This window comes from Globicephala melas, chromosome 8 (genome assembly GCF_963455315.2).
Source record: "Globicephala melas chromosome 8, mGloMel1.2, whole genome shotgun sequence".
Taxonomy (NCBI): domain Eukaryota; kingdom Metazoa; phylum Chordata; class Mammalia; order Artiodactyla; family Delphinidae; genus Globicephala; species Globicephala melas.
In genome coordinates, this window is record NC_083321.1 from 77,720,356 (window position 1) to 77,743,886 (window position 23,531).

Below are 23,531 nucleotides of genomic sequence, written 5' to 3' on the forward strand. Positions count from 1 at the left end.
TTCCTCATGCTCCGGGTTGTAAGTGAATAATGTTTTCACCATACACTTGATTTATTTGTATTACGTTATGAGTTTGTACGTGTTGTGTGTATAAGTATTTTAGTCCATAGGCTACTAAACTTTTTGGAATTAATGTACAAATATGACACTGCTTTTATTATTTTGGTTTACTGATATATATATATATATATATATATGTTTAACATCCTTAGTGCAGTATAATTACTTTACAATGGTGTGTTAGTTTCTGCTTTACAACAAAGTGAATCAGCTATACATATACATTTATCTCTGTATACCCTCCTTCTTGCGTCTCCCTCCCACCCACCCTATCCCACACTTCTAGGTGGTCACAAACCACCGAGCTGATCTCCCTGTGCCATGCGGCTGCTTCCCACTAGCTATCTATTTTACGTTTGGTAGTGTATATATCTCCATGCCATTCTCTCACTTCATCCCAGCTGACCCTTCCCCCTCCCTGTGTCCTCAAGTCCATTCTCTACATCTGCATCTTTATTCCTGTCCTGCCCCTATGTTCTTCAGAACCTTTTTTTTTTTTTTTAAGATTCCATATATCTGTGTTAGCATATGGTATTTCTTTTTCTCTTTCTGACTTACTTCACTCTGTATGACAGTCTCTGGGTCCATCCACGTCACTACAAATAACTCAATTCCGTTTCTTTTTATGGCTGAGTAATATTCCATTGTATATATGTGCTATTCCTCGGTTGATGGACATTTAGGTTGCTTCCATGTCCTGGCTATTGTAAATAGAGCTGCAATGAACATTGTGGTACATGTCTCTTTGTGCACTATGGCTTTCTGAGGGTACATGCCCAGTAGTGGAATCACTGGATCGTATGGTAGCTCTATTTTTAGCTTTTTGAGGAACCTCCATACTGTTCTCCATAGTGGCTGTATCAATTTACATTCCCACCAACAGTGCAAGAGTGTTCCCTTTTCTCCACACCCTCTCCAGCATTTATTGTTTCTAGATTTTTTTGATGATGGCCACTCTGACTGGTGTGAGGTGATACCTCATTGTAGTTTTGCTTCCCATTTCTCTAATGATTAGTGATGTGGAGCATCCTTTCATGCATCTGCTGGCAATCTGTATATCTTCTTTGGAGAAATGTCTATTGAGGTCTTCTGTCCATTTTTGGATTGGGTTTTTGTTTTCTGATATTGAGCTGCATGAGCTGCTTGTATATTTTGGAGATTAATCCTTTGTCAGTTGCTTCATTTGCAAATATTTTCTCCCATTCTGAGGGCTCTCTTTTCCTCTTGTTTATGGTTTCCTTTGCTGTGCAAAAGCTTTTAAGTTTCATTAGGTCCCATTTGTTTATTTTCGTTTTTATTTCCATTTCTCTAGGAGGTGGGTCAAAAAGGATCTTGCTGTGATTTATGTCATAGAGTGTTCTGCCTATGTTTTCCTCTAAGAGTTTATAGTGTCTGGCCATATATTTAGGTCTTTAATCCATTTTAATTTTATTTTTGTGTATGGTATTAGGGAGTGTTCGAATTTCATTCTTTTACATGTAGCTATCCAGTTTTCCCAACACCACTTATTGAAGAGGTTGTCTTTTCTCCATTGTATATTCTTGCCTCCTTTATCAAAGATAAGGTGACCATATGTGTGTGGGTTTATCTCTGGGCTTTCTATCCTGTTCCACTGATCTATACTTCTGTTTTTGTGCCAGTACCATATTGTCTTGATTCCTGTAGTTTTGTAGTATGTTCTGAAGTCAGGAAGCCTGATTCCTCCATCTCCATTTTTCTTTCTCAAGATTGCTTTGGCTATTTGAGGTCTTTTTGTTTCCATAAAAATTGCAAAGTTTTTTTTCTAGTTCTGTGAAAAATGCCGTTGGTAGTTTGATAGGCATTGCCTGAATTTGTAGATTGCTTTGGGTAGTATAGTCTATTTCACAATGTTGATTCTTCCAATCCAAGAACATGGTATATCTCTCCATCTGTTTGTGTCATCTTTAATTTCTTTCATCAGTGTCTTATAGTTTTCTGCATACAGGTCTTTTGCCTTCTGAGGTAGGTTTATTCCTAAGTATTTTATTCTTTTTGTTGCAATGGTAAATGGGAGTGTTTCCTTGATTTCTCTTTCAGATATTACATCATTAGTGTATAGGAATGCAAGAGACTTCTATGCATTAATTTTGTATCCTGCTACTTTACCAAATTCATTGATTAGCTCTAGTAGTTTTCTGGTAGCATATTTAGGATTCTTTAAGTATAGTGTCATGTCATCTGCAAACAGTGACAGTTTTACTTCTTCTTTTCCAATTTGGATTCCTTTTATTTCTTTTTCTTCTCTGATTGCTGTGGCTAAAACTTCCAAAACTATGTTGAATAAGAGTGGTGACAGTGGGCAACCTAGTCTTGCTCCTGATCTTAGTGGAAATGGTTTCAGTTTTTCACCTTTGAGAATGATGCTGAATGTGGGTTTGTCATATACGGCCTTTATTATGTTGAGGTAAGTTCCCTCTATGTGTACTTTCTGGAGTGTTTTTATCATAAATGGGTGTTGAATTTTGTTGAAAGCTTTTTCTGCATCTACTGAGATGATCATATTGTTTTTATCCTTCAGTTTGTTAATATGGTGTATCACATTGTTTGATTTGTGTATATTGAAGAATCCTTGCATTCCTGGGATAAACCACACTTGATGATGTTGTATGTTCCCTTTAATGTGCTGTTGGATTCTGTTTGCTAGTATTTTGTTGAGGATTTTTGCATCTATGTTCATCAGTGATATTGGCCTGTAGTTTTCTTTTTTTGTGACATCTTTGTCTGGTTTTGGTATCAGGGTGATGATGGCCTTGCAGAATGAGTTTGGGAGTGTTCCTCCCTCTGTTATATTTTGGAAGAGTTTGAGAAGCTTAGGTGTTATCTCTTCTCTAAAAGTTTGATAGAATTCACCTGTGAAGCCATCTGGTTCTGGGCTTTTGTTTGTTGGAAGATTTTTAATCACAGTTTCAATTCCAATGCTTATGATTGGTTTGTTTATATTTTCTATTTCTTTCTGATTCAGTCTCGGAAGGTTGTGCTTTTCTAATAATTTGTCCATTTCTTCCAGGTTGTCCATGTTATTGGCATAGAGTTGCTTGTAGTAATCTCTCATGATTCTTTGTATTTCTGCAGTGTCAGTTCTTACTTCTCCTTTTTCTTTTCCAATTCTATTGATTTGATACTTCTCCGTTTTTTTCTTGATGAGTCTGGCTAATGGTTTATCAATTTTGTTTATCTTCTCAAGGAACCAGCTTTTAGTTTTATTGATCTTTGCTATTGTTTCCTTCATTTTTTCCCCATTTATTTCTGATCTGATCTTTATGATTTCTTTCCTTCTGCTAACTTTGGTTTTTTTTTGTTCTTCTTTCTCTAATTGCTTTTGGTTTAAGGTTAGGTTGTTTATTTGAGGTGTTTCTTGCTTCTTGATGTAGGATTGTATTGCTATAAACTTCCCTCTTAAAACTGCTTTTGCTGCATCCCATAGGTTTTGGTTTTCGTGTTTTCATGGTCATTTGTTTCTAGGTATTTTTTGATTCCTCTTTGATTTCTTCAGTGATCTCTTGGTTATTTAGTAGTTTGTTGTTTAGCCTCCATGTGTTCGTTCCATGTTGCTTTTGGATGGAATGTCCTATAAATATCAATTAAGTCCATCTTGTTTAATGTATCATTTAAAGCTTGTGTTTCCTTATTTATTTTCATTTTGGTTGATCTCTCCATTGGTGAAAGTGGCATCTTAAAGTTCCCTACTATGACTGTGTTACTGTCTATTTCCCCTTTTATGGCTGTTAGCATTTGCCTTATGTATTGAGGTGCTCCTATGTTGGGTACATAAATATATACAATTGTTATATCTTCTTCTTGGATTGATCCTTTGATCATTATGTAGTGCCCTTCTTTGTCTCCAGTAATAGTCTTTATTTTAAAGTCTATTTTGTGTTACATGAGAATTGCTACCCCAGCTTTCTTTTGATTTCTGTTTGCATGGAATATCTTTTTCCATCCCCTCACTTTCAGTCTGTATGTGTCCCTAGGTCTGAAGTGTGTCTCTTGTAGACAGCATATATATGGGTCTTGTTTTTGTATCCATTCACCCACTCTATGTCTTTTGGTTGGAACATTTTATCCATTTACATTTAAGGTAATTATCGATATGTATGTTTCTATTATCATTTTCGTAATTGTTTTGGGTTTGTTATTGTAGGTCTTTTCCTTCTCTTGTGTTTCCTGCCTGGAGAAGTTCCTTTAGCATTTGTTGTAAAGCTGGTTTGGTGCTGCTGAATTCTCTTAACTTTTGCTAGTCTGTAAAGAAAATTTTAATGATGATAGAATACTTTTTCTGTGTATTAGCTATTTCACTCATGTATTTGTTCATTCATTTGCCTTATATTTATTTTTGTTATGTTCTAAGTGCTTCATTGGATCGTGGGAATATAGTAGTAAATAAGTCAAAGGCCATCCTTACTCTCTCATAATTTTCAGTCTGCAGTAAAAAGTATCTAGTAATTTGGGGAAAGTTTGTTGAACATTATGATGAGATGACATATGCTCAGAGAGTGTGTTATAAGAGGAACTATACTGGTCTGTGGAGTCAGGAAAAACTTTCTGGAAAAGCTGTTGATGAGCTGTGATGTGCTGAATGACCAGGGTTTAGAGAAAGTCTAAATGTTTGACAAAGAGAAAGAGTTTGACCAAATCTGTCAAATACATTTATCCAACCAAGTAGGTCACACTTGAAGAAAAAACTGAGCTATTCCTTTTGTTTACTATGCTGAGATATATACCACTTCATTCTTCTACCCCAATATGGTTCAACTATGGAAGAAAAAACACATTGCTTAAAATGTAAATGAACCTTATGATATGTAATTTTTATTTTAATACAAATATTATTTTTTAAAAAGAATATTGATTATATTCTAGAAATGCTCAATAAAAAAATTTTTATTAATAGATCATTTAATTAACAAATTTATACATTCAACATGGTTATGCCATTTTATAAACATACCATCATTATGTTCCATTAAATTACAATAGGCTCAGAGACAGTCAAGTATCATCCTGTAGCCTCACATGAGGTCTCAGGACAGTAACTTCCTCCGACGAAAAGTTCATCTAATAAATGGTCATGGAACTTGACTATTCATGGAGACCTAAGGCAAAGGAAAGGCTTCAGAGGGGAGGAAAAGAATGAAGGAAAGAAAGTATATATGAGGGAACCTCTGCAAACATCATAGAAGCTCACAATTCCATTGTCATAATCCAGAAACACTCCAATCCCACCCAGAGGCCTTTGCACATACTGAATTAAGGGTGGGGAGTTCGTGGACAGAATATAATGATTGTTCGCTTTCATAGAAGATAGCAAAAATGCTTCTTCAGAATCAATACTGATAACAGTATTGCTTGTCAAGATATCTTTACAGACTCCCAGAATCCAGTTCGAGGAGTGTGTCACATCCACCTCCCAGTAATGCCTTCCGGAGGTGAAGGCCACAGCTCCCCAGGCCACAAAACTCTCTGCACCCTGGAGCTCTCTGGACACACCATGATGGTCATCTCCATATATCATAGTTGTATCATCCTCAGAAAGGCTCACATTGTGAATGGTCGTTTTCTGACTCAGAACATTATCCACTGCAGAAAGAGCAAAAATGTGGTCAACAAGTGGGATTTCCATGGCCTGAGAGGCAGAGGCTCTCTACCCAATGAGTCTTTTCATTTTCCCTCCTCCAAGGAAATACAAAAGGAAGACAAAAGGGAGTTCAGACTGGCTCTTCTGTGAAGAACAAGAGTTATAACTATCTCTACAGCACATAGAAACACCTCAAATCATATAGAAAAAGAAAAAATCATACAGACATATCATGAACTCTGTGAAGTCTGATTTAATGTCAAATTCTTGATAGTTTATTTCAGGACACATAAAATTTTATTTTTTTCTTTAGAAAACTTTTCTTGTGTCTTTTGTCTTTAACACTGTTTAATATATAGAGAGCATTTTGATATTATGTGCGTATTTGTTGGGCTAGAGTCTCTACCTAGCAAGTTTTCAAAGCAAAAATGTTGATAGAAATCCATCAATGAATAGTTTGGAAGCTTCTAAAAGCATGTTATGACTAACCATGTTCACATATCCCTCACCTTTCAATTATTTTGAGATTGATCTAACAGCACTACAATGATTCTGCCTAAGCCAATTGTAGTCTATTTTGTCAAAAGTTAGTAATTATAGAAATAAGAAATATTCTTTGTATAATGCATGATAAACAATTGTAATATAGAACAAATTAAAACCAGCAATGCCATATATAACCTTTCAAGAGTGAAATAAACTGAATAAACATACAACATTAACTGCTACTCTGAGAACTAAATATTCTGTTCTTTATAACTAGCTGATCAATCCAGTTGCTCTCTTCTTGCTCAGCCTATTTCAGATGTAACTAAAAATATGTATCTTGCTTTGCATTTGCAGTAAAATATAGGTTACAAAGTTCAGCCTTGTTCTTTGTAGCATGACTGTATTGGCAGAAAAGATATAACAACTTTGGAAAGTCATGTACTAACTTCATGTCAGAAAAAATAAAATCAAAGAAGACTCCTTCCCAAGAACCATCAAAGAAATGGAGGCCTGATCACCAAAGTGCTGACTCTTACCTCTGAAGCTGTTCAGCATGTCTAGGATTCCAGTGACAGGCCAGGAAGTGAGCTCTGGGTTCACTGGCTGAGGCTTTTGCATCTGTACCAAATCAGTCCTGTAAAAAAATGATATCAGTTACACTTCAGGGCCAAAAGTTAATCACACAACCATTACAAAAGAAGCCATTTATTATATTTTTTTATTGGAGTATAGTTGCTTTACAATGTTGTGTTAGTTTTTGCTGTACAGCAAAGTGAATCAGCTATATGTGTATATATATCCCCTCTTTTTTGGATTTCCTTCCCATTTAGGTCACCACACAGCACTGAGTAGAGTTCCCTATGCTATACAGTTGGTTCTCATTAGCTATCTATTTTATACATAGTAGCGTATACATGTCAATCCTAATCTTCAAAAGAAGCTATTTTTAATCCTAGATATTTCATCAGAATTCTCCCATTTTTGGTTAATTGTGCATTCATTATATTCTACACTCTTGGGATTAAAAAAATATGTTACCTTACTTTTTTTCAAAATATAAATTATATCCGTTTTCAAATTCCCCGTTCATTTTAGTCATTATTCCATTTCTAGAAATTTTGAGGTTTGTTTACTCGCTCTATTCAATCTCAGGTGATGCAAAGATCCTGGGCATTTTACGGAGAGCACAAATTCAGGCAAAGCTTTTGTACTGCAGTCAGCAAGTAGTCACCAAAAGGAAGAGTACACTGAACCAGACAGCTTTGCTCTTGTCAGCACAGCGAGGGAATTCAATTCCAGCCTGACTACCCTTGTCCTGAAAGTACAACTTCCCAGTGTGCACCAGGAAGCCATTCCCTCTGAGGTCCAGCTTACAAGGGGGCTTTCAGTGATGGAACAGGTTGAGTCACTGCTACTTCTAGGAGCAAAATCACAGCCCCTCTTCCCACTCTTAGGGAATCTACCTCTGTCCAGTATTATTCACCTTCCAACTCACTCAGGTAGGTTCTTCCTCTATTGCAACTGAGAAAATTTCGTTCAGTACGTTTTACTGTGGTAAGGCTAGAGAGGTGGAACAAAGTCCAGAATGTCAGAAGCCTTTTAGGTATATTTGAAATCAACCAAATGAGCAGGAAACTTCTGAGACCAAGGAGTAGGAGTCCTTCAGAACTCTTTTGAAATAAAATAGAAAATAGCCACAAAAACAATGTTAATAGCTCAAAAAATGTACAGTCCACCTGCCATTTGTTAGGATTCCACACCTGTGGATTCAATCATGATTTGAAACTGTGAAATCTGAATGAAAAATATTCAGAAAAAAAATCAGGAAATTTCAAAAAGTAAAACTTGAAAATGCCGCACACCAGGCAACTATTTACATAGCATTTAATTTACATTATAATAGGTGTTAGAAGTAGTCTAGAGATGACTTAAAGGATACTAGAAAATGTTTGTGAGTTATTTGTACATACTATGTCATTTTGTATAAGGGATTGTACATCCTCAGATTTAGGTATGGGGGAGGGCTTGGAACCAAATCCTCATGGTACTAAGGGATGACTGTACATTTACTTCATCAAAAAGACAGAAACATTCTCAGAAATCAGAAATTTTTAGTGTAAACTCACCTTTCCAATACATTGCCCAAGTTCTGCAAGGGAAAAAGAAATGATGATGTTAATCATCAGAGTTCTGTCCTTTTGCATCTTCTTTAGTATTCTTGTTTATTCCTTTCATTAAGGTATTTATTCTCTGATTCTTCTCTAAGGAACAATTAGAGGTTATCTTAATAACAGAGCCTAAACTAAAACATGATGGACTTAGTCAAGATGCATTACAGAAGGAAGAAGGCCAGGAAGAGTCTGTGTTATGATGCAACAACATCTAGGTCTCCAATGTCACTCAGTGCCCTGTCCTATTCCCAAGGAGAGATCTCATTTATGATAACAATTAAAGCAAAACAGAGGACCATACAAAATGAATTATAGAATACATTGAAATTGATTACCAGTTCTAATTTTTTCTAGACAATGGGCAAAACCTCAATGTATTCAGTAAGTATGGGATAACAGAGTGACAAGGGATTAAGGGAACATATATTGAAAATTATTCCAACAAAGTTAACTTTTCCTGGCTACAGAATTTTGCTGGCTTTGGATAATCAGTGTGGAGAGTCCCCCTGATCACACCGAAATAATTTTGTCCTATGTTAGCTAGTGAAAGGATTAAAAAAAAAAAACTCCCAAAAATTACCAGGCTATGAGAAATAAGGGATTGGACAAGTAAGATAATGGGAGTCAAGGAGCATCATCCCTTAGCTGAGATAAGAGTATATGCAGGTAACATTTCAATGTCATGGCAACAGTGCCCAGAATAGTACCTCTGTCTCTGAGGATGGAACCTCCCTTCTCACCTGGAGCAGCTCCAAGTCAGGCTTGTGGCACATCTCAGTCAGCTCTCTGTACATTTCTTTCAGACTTTCTTTCTGTTGAGTCATTCTGAATTCACTCTCCCTGAGTTGCTGAAGAGTCTCCTTCACTTCTTCCTCCAGCGCCTCCAGATGGAGTTGCTCCTGCTTCTGGAGAAACAGGTGGATCATCTGATACTGAACTTTGATCATCACCTTCCTTATGGCCGCATAGTTCTGCAGAGATAGTGGATTCAAAGAATCACTCATCCTCATTCTCAACAGAAAACGTCAAACATTATTTCCTTACTGTCATCAGGAAAGCTCTTGACAAACTTTCTACCTCACACCTCAAAGGGTCCTTCCTGTCCATCCTTCTCTATATTCCTAGTTTCTTTCCCCGTTTAAATCAAGCCATCCGAAGGATCCCAGTTTTTCTCCCTAGGAGGTTTCTTCAGGGTTCCTAGTCCATTATTTATTTTTTCTCTTACCTGAATCTTCTTTTCTTTTTGTTCCTTTGCCTGACTTTTCTAAATATATTTTTAAGTATGTAAACCCCATATTGTACAGTTTAAAAAATATTCTTTATTTTTCCTCTAGGCACTACTCTATTCCTCTCCTCTCCTTTAGAGTCACACTGAGTGCAATGTTCTCTTATCATCCATATCTAAGAAAGTTTACCCAAATCTTCAAAATTTGGACTATGAATAATTTTCATGCCCTGGTTTTCCCATATACTAGCAATATTTGAAATAGCTTGTATGGGCCTGTATATTTGTGATCACTGATATGTCATTTGAAAGCACTACTTCTCCAGGGAAGAGACCACTGTCCTTTAACTGGGAACTTAAACTGAGCTAAAAGTCTAAGCTAGAATTATGTCAATATTCATACAAATGAAAAGGAACATTTTCATCCTTACCTCTAATGACAGAGTTTTGTGAGTTTCCAGATTCAGATGGTTTTGCATTTCTTGTGTCATTTTCCATAAAGAGCCCATTCTCTTTAGAAGTTTCTCCTGGAAAATACCCATAAGCTTTAGTGACACAGATGATGATACTGTAAATTTCATCCCCTTAATTATGAGCAAAGGGAGTCATTGAAAAACCGGTAATTGTGATTTAAAATGAAGTGATAAGATTTTTCCACATTAATCTAGTCTGATTCTAATATTTTGAATATCAGAAATGACAGAGACGTATCCTAGAAAATTGGGGGAACTTTACAGATGATGGAATCCATTTCCTAAGAAATTGAGACTCATATATTTATATAACCTGACTGAGAAAGCCTCAAGCTCACATCAGAAGCCAGTATGCCTGGTGCTGCCACATGCCCCAGGATGCAGCATTTCCACATGTTTGGACAATTGGGCAACAACATTGAAATGATACATTTCTATCTTGGGACCCACACTGAAAAATCTCCACCTCGACCATCTCCATCCCCATCAACTTCATTATTATCCTCATCTTTCTCTCTGATTTAGGAGCCTGTAGGTTCCTAACTGCTTTAGAAACATCACCTACCCGGTATTCCTCAGCAGCCCATTGTATTGGACTGTGGCTGTGAGCTGCATGCTCTGGGGACTCAGAGCAGGGGCCACAGAGCAGGGTCTTGTCAACCTCACAGAAGAGTCCTTTGGCTTCTTTGTGTGTCAAGCAGATCTGCGCCTCCAAGCTGTTGGTTTGTTTAGCTGCGTCCTGTCTGGCGAGGGAAGCCAGCCTCTTGAGTACAATATTGGTTTGGAAATCTGGCTTCTCTGATAGTCCCCTGCACTCAGGGCGGCTCTTTGGAGTCTGGTCTTCCTCCCAGCAGAGGTACAGGCAGGGACGGCAAAAGCTGTGCCCACAGTCTATGGTGACGGGGTCTATGAAGTAGTTCATACAGACGGAACAGGTTAGTTCATTCTGGAAAGCTGGCATGAATCCTTTGGAATCCATGTTTCTAGAAATTAAAGAGAAAGAACAAGAGTAATCATTCTAGTGATCATTCTTTTACCCTGATTAGATAAAAAACAAAACAAAAAACAGCCTTTGGACAAAGCTTGTCTGCTTGAACTCTATCTGATTTACCTATTTGCTTACCCCCAGTACAAACCTAGAAGTGGTGAATACAGACAGATTGGGTTCATGCTATAACACAAATGATGAAATTAGAGAAGAGACTACCTAGCAACTTTATTGTTTAAAATAAGCATGGTCTCAATCATACCTAAATTACATGGAAAAGCTTAAATATTAGAGCAAAGGCTAAGAGACAGGATGACACCAGAGTACTTTTTAATAGATGATTGGTGCAGAAGGACAGAGAGAATCTCAATCTCTTTCTCTCTCTCCATGACTGGTACTCATACATGCACACACTTCATCGCTATGCTAATGGTCTCTATGCCTCATATCTCCCAAGTGACAGATACCCTTTTCCAAAGACAAAATTGTTTACATATAATTTAAGCTTGTTCATTTAATCAATGTTGACTGAAATTTTGGAGTCCTAAAACTATAAAAAGTTGAGTATTTGCTTCCAACTTAAATAGCAAAACTCCTCCTCTCAAGGAAAAAGTATACTATTTCTAGCTCAGGAAAACATTTTTTCCCAGTCTTTTCAGACAATCAGAGCACCTTCACATTTCAAACTGATGAATGTTCAAGCTACAACGATAATCAGTAAAAATCAAAATTTAAAACCAACCACCCCCCAAAAACATTATAATTTACACAGCAATTTCCTCTCTACACTAGAATATCCAGAGATGCAATTGATGGAGGCATGACCATAGACCTGTGTTATTGATATTTTCTTATATGATCAATGTCGCTTCTTGGAAGTCCCTACCAGGTGATTGGATCTAGTCTGAATACATTTCAACTCTAGACTGCAAACTGAAGGCTTTCAACAGTTAGCAAATAAGACCTTAAAAAATGTATCATAATTAGTTCAATACATTTAACTCATGTTGATCTGTACAAAGACCATGTAATGTCTACATTACATTCAGCATTTTAGGTGTTTTATGTGCTCCATAGATACATATAAATGGGAAAATTTAAGACCTAAAAACATCTAATACCACATAAAGTAATGAAATAAAAAGTATTAAATAACAATATTACAAATATCAATTTATTGCAATGGCTCTAGTTACAGATATTTTAAATATTGATGTCATTTTAAAAAAAACGAAGAAAACTACTTGTTTGCTTGGACAAGACCCAAGCAGGCCAAGAGGTAAATGAAAAGTATTTGCATAAGGGAAAGTAGGCATGAAGATATTTGCAATCAATTCCTTGCTTACCAGAGTCTACTGTGAGTGGTCTCACCTCTGGAAGCCTGGACGTCCTAGTAGCCTGTGGAGGTCAGGGTCAACAAGAACTCTCCAAAGCTTGGCAGCTACACACTCTCTCAGTCTACCTTGGAGAATCAGTCGCCTCTGGACAAAGGTGCTTTTTAAAGGATTAGACTCACTTGAGGCCACACCTACTTCCTGAAATTGGATACAACCTTCAGACAGGAAGGTGTGAAAACAGCTGATTGGGTTTGCAGCATATAGAAAACAACACTTGAGGGGTAAGACCCTAAAAGAATACAGACTTCCTTTAGGGTAAATGTAAGAAGGTTGACCCCACACAAGTTGTTTGAAAATACATTTGAACTGAAGAAATGATTTCATGAAATGATTTTTTATTCTTCAAGCAATGACTTCATAATTGTTAAAATGTATATTCTTACTCTACTTTTAAAATTTGTAATAGCTAATGATGTTTCTAGCCATTGTTTATCTGATTATGCTTGAAAATAAAACATTAATTGGAATAATTGACACACCTACACTATATACATTTCTCATAAAAAAGGGTAACTAGGCATTCAAATGTTGTTTTAAATAATTGTATATATAATAATTGGTGAAATTAACTGTGCTAAGCTTTTTCTTACCTTTAATATTTTATGAGTACTGTGGAATAAGTGGTTTATGTCCAAATAAAATCTATTGTTTGGACTCATACATTTGTAAATTTTTTTTTGGGGGGGGGGTGGTACGCGGGCCTCTCACTCTTGTGGCCTCCCCGTTGCGGAGCACAGGCTCTGGATGCACAGGCTCAGTGGCTATGGCTCACAGGCCTAGCCGCTCCGTGGCATGTGGGATCCTCCTGGACCAGGACACGAACCCGTGTCCCCTGCATCAGCAGGCGGACTCTCAACCACTGTGCCACCAGGGAAGCCCCTGTAAATACTTTTAATCAGAATACTTTGTATATATTATGCATATAACATATACATCAACGGATATATTCATATTAAAATATAAATATAATGTAGTAACTACTTATACAATATTTATGTGAATAATTATCTTTAATAAAATGAATAAAGAAAATTGGTTTTTCGTGAGGTATAATTGACATATAACATTATATAAGATTCAGATCTACAAGCTGAATGATTTGTTATTCATATATATTATGAAATAATCACCACAATAAGTCTAGTTAACATTCGTCACACTACATAATTACAAATACTTTTTCTTGTGAAGAGAATTTTTTTTATAATGTTAATTAATTAATTTATTTTCTTATTAGTCATCCATTTTATACACATCAGTGTATACATGTCAAACCCAATCACCCAGTTCATCACCCCCACCCCCGACCGCTTTTTCCCCTTGGTGTCCATAGGATTGTACTCTACATCTGTGTCTCAATTTCTGCTCTGCAAACTGGTTCATTTGTACCATTTTCTAGGTTCCACATATATGCGTTAATACACAATATTTGTTTTACTCTTTCTGACTTACTTCATTCTGTATGATAGTCTCTAGATCCATCCACATCACTACAAATAACCCAATTTCTTTCCTTTTCATGGCTGAGTAATATTCCATTGCATATATGTACCACAACTTCTTTATCCATTTGTCTGTCGATGGGCATTTAGGTTGCTTCCATGACCTGGCTATTGTAAATAGTGCTGCAATGAACATTGGGGTGCATGTGTCTTTTTGAATTATGGTTTTCTCTGGGTATACGCCCAGTAGTGGGATTGCTGGATCATATGGTCATTCTATTTTTAGTTCTTTAAGGAACCTCAATACTGTTCTCCATGGTGGCTGTATCAATTTACATTCCCACCAACAGTGCAACAGGGTTCCCGTTTCTCCATACCCTCTCCAGCATTTGTTGTTTGTAGATTTACATGTAGCTGTCCAGTTTTCCCACCACCACTTATTGAAGAGACTCTCTTTTCTCCATTGTATATTCTTGCCTCCTTTGTCATAGATTAGGTGGCCATAGGTTCATGGGTTTTTCTCTGGGCTTTCTATCTTGCACCATTGATCTATATTTCTGTTTTTGTGCCAGTAACCATACTATCTTGATTAAATGTAGTATCATTTGAAGGCAGGGAGCCTGATTCCTCCAGCTCTGTGCTTCTTTCTCAAGATTGCTTTGGCTATTCAGGGTCTTTTGTGTTTCCATACAAAATGTAAAGTTTTTTGTTCTAATTCTGTGAAAAATGCCAGTGGTAATTTGATAGGGATTGTATTGAATCTGTACATTGTTTTAGGTAGGATGGTCATTTTCACAATACTGATTCTGCAATCCAAGAACATGTTATATCTCTCCATCTATTTGTATCATCTTTGATTTTTTTCATCAGTGTTTTATAGTTTTCTGAGTACATGTCTTTTGCCTCCTTAAGTAGGTTTATTCCCAGGTATTTTATTCTTTTTGCTGTAATGGTAAATGGGAGTGTTTCCTTAATTTCTCTTTCAGATTTTTCATCATTAATGTATAGGAATGCAAGAGATTTCTGTGTATTAATTTTGTATTCTGCGACCTTACTAAATTCATTGATTAGCTCTAGTAGGCTTCTGGTGGCATCTTTAAGATTTTCTATATATATTATCATGTCATCTACAAACAGTGACAGTTTTACTTCTTTTCCAGTTTGGATAACTTTTATTTCTTTTTCTTCTCTGATTGATGTGGCTAGGACTTCTAAGACTATGTTGAATAATAGTAGTGAAAGTGGACACCCTTTTCTTGTTCCTGATCTTAGAGGAAATGCTTTCAGTTTTCCACCATTGAGAATAATGTTTGCTGTGGGTTTGTCATATATGGCCTTTATTATATTGAGGTAGGTTCCCTCTATGCCCACTTTCACCCTGCAATATTTTAAACACTTTATTTTGAGGATCAAATGTGCAAAACAAATTTACTGAAGAAATGACTTAATATTTTCAGCTTTCATCTCAAATACCAGTTTCCACCTTACATTTTGGTGAGTGTCCATTGAAGTGGCTGTTTCTTTGAGAGGCTTCCTAAGCCAGCCTGAGATGGGACGGGTGGTAGGTGGAGAATACATACACATATGCATACTACACACACACATAATTGCTTTTGACTTTTATAAAAACTAGAAGCCAAAAAAAAAAAAAAGCCTTTATCCAAGAAATAGATCATGGTGAGCATAACAACAAAAAAAATTCCTATAAATGCAGAAAATCTTCAAATTCTGATATATAATTTTGAGTTGGTTAAACGAGTTTTAGATGAGGGATAGTCTTTTCATTTTCCCACCTGTTATGTATCAAGGTACGGCCTCTATCTTTCTTGTTCTGGGGGTTTAGTTCATAGCACAGTGCCTGACACACAGGGAGACTTCCACAGACATTTGTTTAATCAATGACGAGGGAAGAGCAGTTTTTGCAGCACTGCCCATATTCGTTGCAAGTTTTGACACCTTAATGGTGCTTGTAAGTGAAATCATCTTTTTCTAAATTGTCTTTCTAACAGCCCTTCACAGTACCCTGAACTCTGTGAGCATTTAATAAATTTGAATTTCAGTCACACTGTATTAGGAAGGCCGAAATGCATTCCATCCGGTTTCCAGTTCTGCTGAAATTAGCGGAGCTCGCCAGGTCCAGGAGCTCAGTCGGCCCGGCGCCCACAGCACAGCACAGCCCTCCAACCCCAAACTCTCCCGCTTTTCGCTTTGGAGGCTGCAGGGAGGAGCGGAAGATCTGGGATCCGGGGAAGGGGTCGGTATACATACCCAGCATAAATCCACCCAGGAAATATGCCAGCGCTGTAGCCAAGCACATCCAAAGCTACGGAAGACCCTGGACTTGGCCATGGCTTCCGCAGGACTGAGAGAGAAGAGCCTGCTGGCCGAGCGAGCCTCGGGAATGCTGGCGAACTAGAGCGCGCCCAGGGAATCCAAAGAACGGCCAGGTTGCTGCCAACCTCACCCGCTGCAGCCTTGCGCAAAGCCCCGCCTCCGCCCCACAGGTGGGTCCAGAGGCGAATGGAAACTGGCAGCAAACTCCTGGCCCCTGGAGCACCCGGGGACTTCGATGGGAGAGAGGAAGCCGTGCAGGGAGAGGAGACATTCTGCTTGTTGGCAGACAACGTCCATTCTGTTGACCCTGGACAAGTTTGCGTTCCGGGGGACTACTGAAAATGTCCCTGCTTGTTCCCTGAAGAACTCTACTTACCAGCCTCTTTCCAGGAGCTGCTGAATGTTGGCAGCCAAGTGCATTTAACTACTGCTTTTCCTTCATTGTTGATCACTCTGCTGTCGGATTCTAATTTCTAACTTGGCACATTTGGGAAACATTTCTGGTCCTGGCTGCTCCCTGATAACACGTTAGTTTCTCAACAACATATAACATCGAAACTGATGGGATTGTGTTCTTTGGTTCTCCCTTACCTGAACAAGTCTCCAAATTTCTGTAATTCTCAAGTTTCTTCTTCTGTGATTGGGGTTTTTGCCTACCTCACTACAATGTTGTAGGTTCAAATTGATACAATTAACCACTGAAAATGCCTTGCAACATAACTTGATGGTAGGTTTTCAACAAATGTCATCTTCCCTGCCCTCCCCCCTCCTATCACATTTCCCCCAGTATTTCTTTCTGAAAGTGATTTAAAGGTTTACAAATGGTGGTCCTCTTAAATAGGATGACTCCATCCATCCATTTTACCCTGGAGGAAATCTTTAACAATTCCTGAAGGGATTCCTCCTATCCAACCAAAAGCAGTTTGCAGTCAGAGCAAAGATGGCTGCTGAGTGGAATATGAACAGGATAGTACATGTCTGGTTATACCCCCAATCTTCGCTGCATTGTCTGAAGCCCTGATAATCTTAGTAAAGACACTTTTCTTTGTTCCTATCAAGTTGCCGGAAGGGTCTAATTTCTTTTTCTTGCACTGTAATTGTTGATAGATGTATTTGATGGTTTTTCCCTTAGCACTTCTGTAGAAGTAATGTACAATAGAAGAAATACAGGTTTCTAATAACTGTCAGACTATACTACTGAATTGGGTAACAAAGTACAGAACTCTAAAAATCTAATGGCTTCCTAAAACTGCTAACAAAAGATCAAGCTCAGCAAGAACCAATCACATTCATGATTGAATGAACTGATGAATATGACTATAATTTTTATGACTTTTTGTTTGAAATATTACTGACTTTTTAATCTTTCATTTTCATATATGAGGAAACATTTCCTCTTATGTAATGAAATATAGCAATTTGGTAAATTATACCTTTGTAAGCAGAATTGAAACATTTATATTTGTTCTCTCCCCCGATCCCTCCAGAATTTGAAAACTCTTAGTGAGTATTTGTGTTTTTATGGCAATAGTTACTTACATAAATCCACTAATAATCTGTTCTCCTTTTAAGAGGGCACAATTGGAAAAATTAATTATATTACAAGGCTTTGACTAGAATGTCACATTTTAGAATATGCATCCAATCAGACATGACCAGATAGTTTTAAGGAACTAAGATTGACTTTATGGAGACATAAAGCCCCTTGGAAAATCAGCCTGGTACCTTGCTTGCAAAGTTCCCAGAAGCCTTAACAGGTGAGAAAGTAAGGTCACTTCCTGGCAGATATAAGAACCTCAGGATATTTGGGGGACCTCAAGAAGAGAATTAACCCAAATCTATAGGTATTACAGGTGAGTCTGATGGTAAGTTCTTGGCTTGGCTGGCTGACTTCAAGAAGCTATTAAAAATTCAGTCTGGAGATTCCTTATGAAAAGTTTCAGCAAAGAGGATTTAAAAGAGCCTATGTGAAAAAAAAAAAAAAGAGCCTACGTGTTCAGTTGCTATCCTTGCCAGACTTATGTAAATATTCAGGCCAAATTTCATGTAACTCATCTTATTTTGCAAACAAATTAATTTTAATTTGGCTTTCTTTGATAAAAATGAGGGTGACGATAGAGAGGAAAAAATTCTCTTTCAGTAGAAACTATAATACACTGTTATTAATATTAGATTCTAGTTCTATTAATCATCCTTGAGATTTTTGTTGTCCACCTGAAAACCAAAATGGATCCTGAATTCTTCTAGTTTCTTCAAATATTTGACTACAATTCTTCAAACTAACATTTCCAGTTTTTCTCCCACTTTTGACTTGGAATCATTGAGAACTAAAGCTGCCCTTTCCCTGAAGCCCTGCTATCTGAAGCTGAACAGCTTGATATAAATGTAAGAGAGACCACCACAATAGCCCATGCTTAGGCAATCTCTGTACCTGTTGCTTTGTAAGCCACTCAGAAAGTTTACATGAATACCTAATGACATCATCAGAGACATTTCTAACTGCAAAATATACTTCAAACTTCAGATCTAGAAATCTTCTCAAATGGAAACTCTCAGGACTCAGTTGCTGAGTTTATATTTGTTCCAATCATTAAACTTTGTTTTACTTTTGTCTCCACAGAAATGCATCTTATTAAATACCTGACTGCTCGCACCCTATAGGCCTAACTTTGAGAGCCCACTTGCATCACTGCCTCCTGAAATGAGTAACTGACATGACCTACTGTCAGAACTAAGAAATTGGCTCAGTGAGATGAAGCAATCTATTGACTCAATTTCTGGAATGTGAAACTTCTTAAAAGAAATTTCAAAGTCAGGACTGTAGGAGAGCAAAATTTGCCACCCCTAAATGTCTCTTTGGTACGTGTACTATTTCTAGATGAAAACAGCCAAGGCCTCAAAGACTCAGGAATAAACTTTTACCTTCCCCCTAACTGCCGAAAAGAATGTAGATAGAGGACCAGTGGCAGGAATGGAGCTATCACCATTGATAACTATAGGATGAACCAGGTGTGGTAGACAGGGAAGAACCAGGAATAGACTGTTAAAATTCCTCTCAGTGTTCCATTGTCTCTACCTGGCCCAGCAAACTTTTTTTTTTTTTTAACCAAACATTTGCTTTTCCATTTCCATGTGAAATGCCTTCCTCCCCTTTGAAGTCCCAAACCCTGAGAGTTTTAGCCATTGTTGGGAGTTACTCAGTTTTCTGGGTCTCTCTCATGTATACATGTTAATAAATTGTTTGATTTTCTCATGCTTTAAAAGAAGGACTAAGTTATTTGTGAAATTTGTTTTTTCTTACTCTTATCTCAATTTTTATAGCTAGTAAATGTTGACTAATAGAAAAATCATTTTATTCATTAGCACAGCTTCCTAACCTGATTAATCTTCCCAAATTAAAATTAGATTATTCATTTTTTCAGTATTTATTGAATGGTTATAGCATTCCAGACATCGTGAAAAATTCTGATGATATGACCCTTGCCTTTAGGAAGCCTACAATACAATAAGAAGGCAAATATTGAATATGTAATTAAATGTAAAAAGTTCTAAGAAGGAGCAGTATTACCTTAAATGTGAAGCATGTCGCTGCCTTAATAGGTGGCATCTGCAATCTTGATCTTGCCAATCCATTGTAAAAAGTCCAGTTAGCTGGTTTAGCAAGTCTTTGGACTTTTTAAAAAAATATATGGATACAAATTCAATATCTCTTCTTCTTAATTAAGCTTAAAGCAGAAGGCTGCTATCTAATTATTAGCATCTTAGAGGATATTTGTATCTTACAGAGCACACTTAACAAAGCAACATTGTTGATTTATGCCAACCCCTTGCAGTCCTTCCTTCAAAGCTAAAAAATATATAAGAGACTTTTAGTACTGGAAAATCAGTCTCTCAGTAAAACTATTAACACATTTGATCTGCACATTATTCAGAGCCTCTAGCAAGACAGAACTCATTATCTTCTCCATTCATAAAATTAAATTGTTCCTATATAATCTTCCCTCACCCCTTCTAACATCCTAGAAGAGGCAATCTTGTAACTTCAAAGTCCAAATCCCTTCAAATGGGTCACAGCAAGGTTTGAAAACAAAGTACCACATATATACTAACAAAGCAGTATATGTAAATTTCTTAATAAACATACCAATAATTAAGATTCAATAGAGAAGAAATAATGTTTAGTGTCAAATTTCATGTTTTGGCTGAAGATGTTACCTTATCTCTCATAAATGAGGAATCACCTAGATGCTCACTGTACAGATATAAACATGATGCCATTAATAATGTCACAAGGTGACAGGATGATCTGGTCATCCAGATAGCAACATTCTGTTTCCAAAAAAGTGAAAAGTTGATGTCATGATGGCTGAGATTCATGACAAGTGTTACATTCTAGTTGAGTATTAAAATCCTATGTCTAAAAACTGCCCAAAGTTAGTTTGAAACTTAAGATGTTAGAATGTTAGTATATTGTACAATAAACCATAACATATAACAGGTGAGAAGTGAGACAGGAGTGTAGTGTGAAAAGTATAAAAGACTGATAAAAGTAAGTGAGAAGAAAGTTTAAAAGAAAGGCAGAAAACCATGACTGGATGATTTCCTCCTGAAGTCACAATTACTCTACTCAACAGTAAATGTAGAAATTAGAAAAGACCCACCAAGTTAAAGTGTAAAACAGAAAGAGGGCTGCAACCCATGTCCTCCTATCAATACCGGCTGTGTGTACCATGATGCTAACATTCCAGGCAGAACGGTAAATTATATTATTTGGCCTTTAAACCATGTTTCCCTATTCAGTATTATAATTAACATGTACCTTCAGCCTATTTTCCATGATAGCTTTTATATAATACTACTAGGATTAGGGGACCCCCTCATGGTTTTTCTTCCAACATTCATTCCTCATTTACATCCTCAGTCCCTGTGTACCTTCAGTACCATTAGATTATGAATAAATCGCTCTTGATTTATTTATTATTTATTTATTTTTTGGCCGTGTTGCACAGCTTGTGGGATATTACTTCCTCCACCAGGGGTTGAACCCCGGCCCTCTGCAGTGAAAGCACAGAGTCCTAGCCACTGGACCACAAGGGCATTCTTAAAATCTCTCTAGATTTTTGATCTTCCCTCTAACAGCACTTTCTCTATTCTATCTTACCTAACACATATTTTTACTTGATGATACCCTTTCCCCTAAAAGCAGAAAAAATTCCACTTCATGGGAAAGTAGAAATAAGTCCTTTAGGGCCTCATGGGGTCAGAGAGGAACGATGGACCTTTGCTCTGACATCATCAATTCACTGGTTGTTCTCTTTTGAAGTTACTACCCTCTGATTATATCATCTGCTTCTTATTCTCATCACCGTCCCCAGGTGAACACCAAGATATTCTTCCACCTTCTGCAATGTTTTTCACAGCTGTCTTGTAGATTTTTGGTGCACCTCTGGCCCTTCACTCTTCCTTTTCTTTCACACCTTGCATACAATCCATCAGTAAGTTCTATTGGCTCTGCAATCAATATATGTCATGAATCCAGCTGCTCCACCAGTATTCATCTAATCCTAGCCACAGTCCTCTCTCATCTAGACTTCTGCAACAGACCCCTAGTGGGGCTCTTCCTCCACTGTTGCTCCCATGCCCATAATCATTGACTCAGTAGTTTTCTTCATAAAGTAGCAATCAGATCATGTTATTATTAAAAATCCTTCAAAGCTTTCTCATTAAACTTAAAAACAAAATTCAGACTCGTTAGAGTGGCAGCTAAACCTACTTGTTCTAGCTTTTGAAGCTGCCTCCCTTCAAGGGAAGACAACACTAAGGAAACACATGCAGACCAAGTGCACAGAGACCAGGAAACAACCACATCAACAGAGATCACCAGCATCACAAAGAAGCAGGCAATCCCCAAGCGAGGCCTGTGGTACTGTGCTCTCCCAGCGCTGGTGTAGTGCGTCCATATGCCTACAGATGAAGGCATTGGTAAATGGCCAGTGGTTAAGAGAGTCACTGGTCTTCTTTCAGGGTCTTTTGTGGTGACATATAAATTTTATGATTGTTTTTTCTTCTTATGTAAAAAAAATGCTATTGGACTCTTCATAGAGATTGCATTGAATCTACAGATGGCTTTCTGTAGTATTGCCATTTAAACAGCATTAATTCTTCTAACCTATGAACACAGGAAACCTTTCCATTTATTTGTTACAATATATTCTTTTTTTTTTTTTTTGCGGTACGCGGGCCTCTCACTGTTGGGGCCTCTCCCGTTGCGGAGCACAGGCTCCGGACGCGCAGGCTCAGCGGCCATGGTTCACGGGCCCAGCTGCTCCGCGGCATGTGGGATCTTCCCAGACCAGGGCACGAACCCGTGTCCCCTGCATCGGCAGGCGGACTCTCAACCACTGGGCCACCAGGGAAGCCCTATTTGTTACAATATATTCTTAATAATGGTCTGAGGAAACTGACCCCATGCTCTATGACTCAGATTGTATACAAATACCTGGCAATATCCTCTATATTGGGTATTCTCAGGCTCATTTTTGTATGATCTCTACCTCTGGCCCAACTTTAATATGTTAGAGGTTCTCAAGAGGAGGCTAGAGACAATGATACCACTCACAGTTTTTAAACCTCCAGATGTCTGCTTCCTTCTATACGTTGGATCTCTTAGGTTTCCAACATATTGACTTCACATTAGAATCACTTGGGAGTTTTCAACATGCCAATGATTGGAGCACAATCCCAGAGATTCTAATTTAATTGGTTTGATGCTACGTATTAGTGCACTTAAGAGCTACCCAGGTGAATATGCAGCTAGAGCTGCAAACCACTAGTCTATAATCTTATTTAAAGTTTGATCAAAGATCAGCAGCATCAGTATCACCTGAGAGCAGTTTAGGCTTTATTTTAGATATACTTAATCAGCATTTGCATTTTGACAAGACACGCAGGTGACCTAAATGTACTTTAATTTAGAGACGCACTGGTCTAGAAAATAAGTTGATATCTTGAGAACAAGTCCTTCAACATGTGTTTTTCAAGATTAATTGGAATATTTTCAACACTTTGAATTTTTATATATCTTTTAGAATCAAGTTCCATTTTCACAGGAAGAAAAAAATCCTGGGTTTTTGGTTTTAATTTTATTCAGAATTATCTGACACGCATTATTTAACAAATTAAACTGTATATTAAAACATATTACGCCTAATGTAGCTTCATAGAACAAATATCTACATCTGCTTTTAAGAAAGGGGAAAAGGCCTGAAGTTGCATCATATTTATGAAACTGGGGGAGGCGGTGTTCCCGGGCAGAGTGAGCCCAGGCGCCACGGGAGGCCTCCCATCCGCGCCCGC

The 23,531-nt window shown here is 37.4% G+C and overlaps 1 protein-coding gene across 1 annotated transcript; it reads right to left on the reverse strand.

Annotated features, from left to right (window-relative positions):
• Positions 1 to 5,164: 5,164 nt before the first annotated feature.
• Positions 5,165 to 10,975, reverse strand: LOC115849924 (tripartite motif-containing protein 64C-like). Its single transcript, XM_030851534.2, has 6 exons — positions 10,580 to 10,975; positions 9,973 to 10,068; positions 9,057 to 9,287; positions 8,272 to 8,294; positions 6,682 to 6,779; positions 5,165 to 5,658 (listed from the first exon to the last, which is right to left on the reverse strand). Exons 1-6 carry the CDS (start codon positions 10,973 to 10,975, stop codon positions 5,165 to 5,167), a joined length of 1,338 nt encoding a protein of 445 aa, XP_030707394.2.
• Positions 10,976 to 23,531: the final 12,556 nt, after the last annotated feature.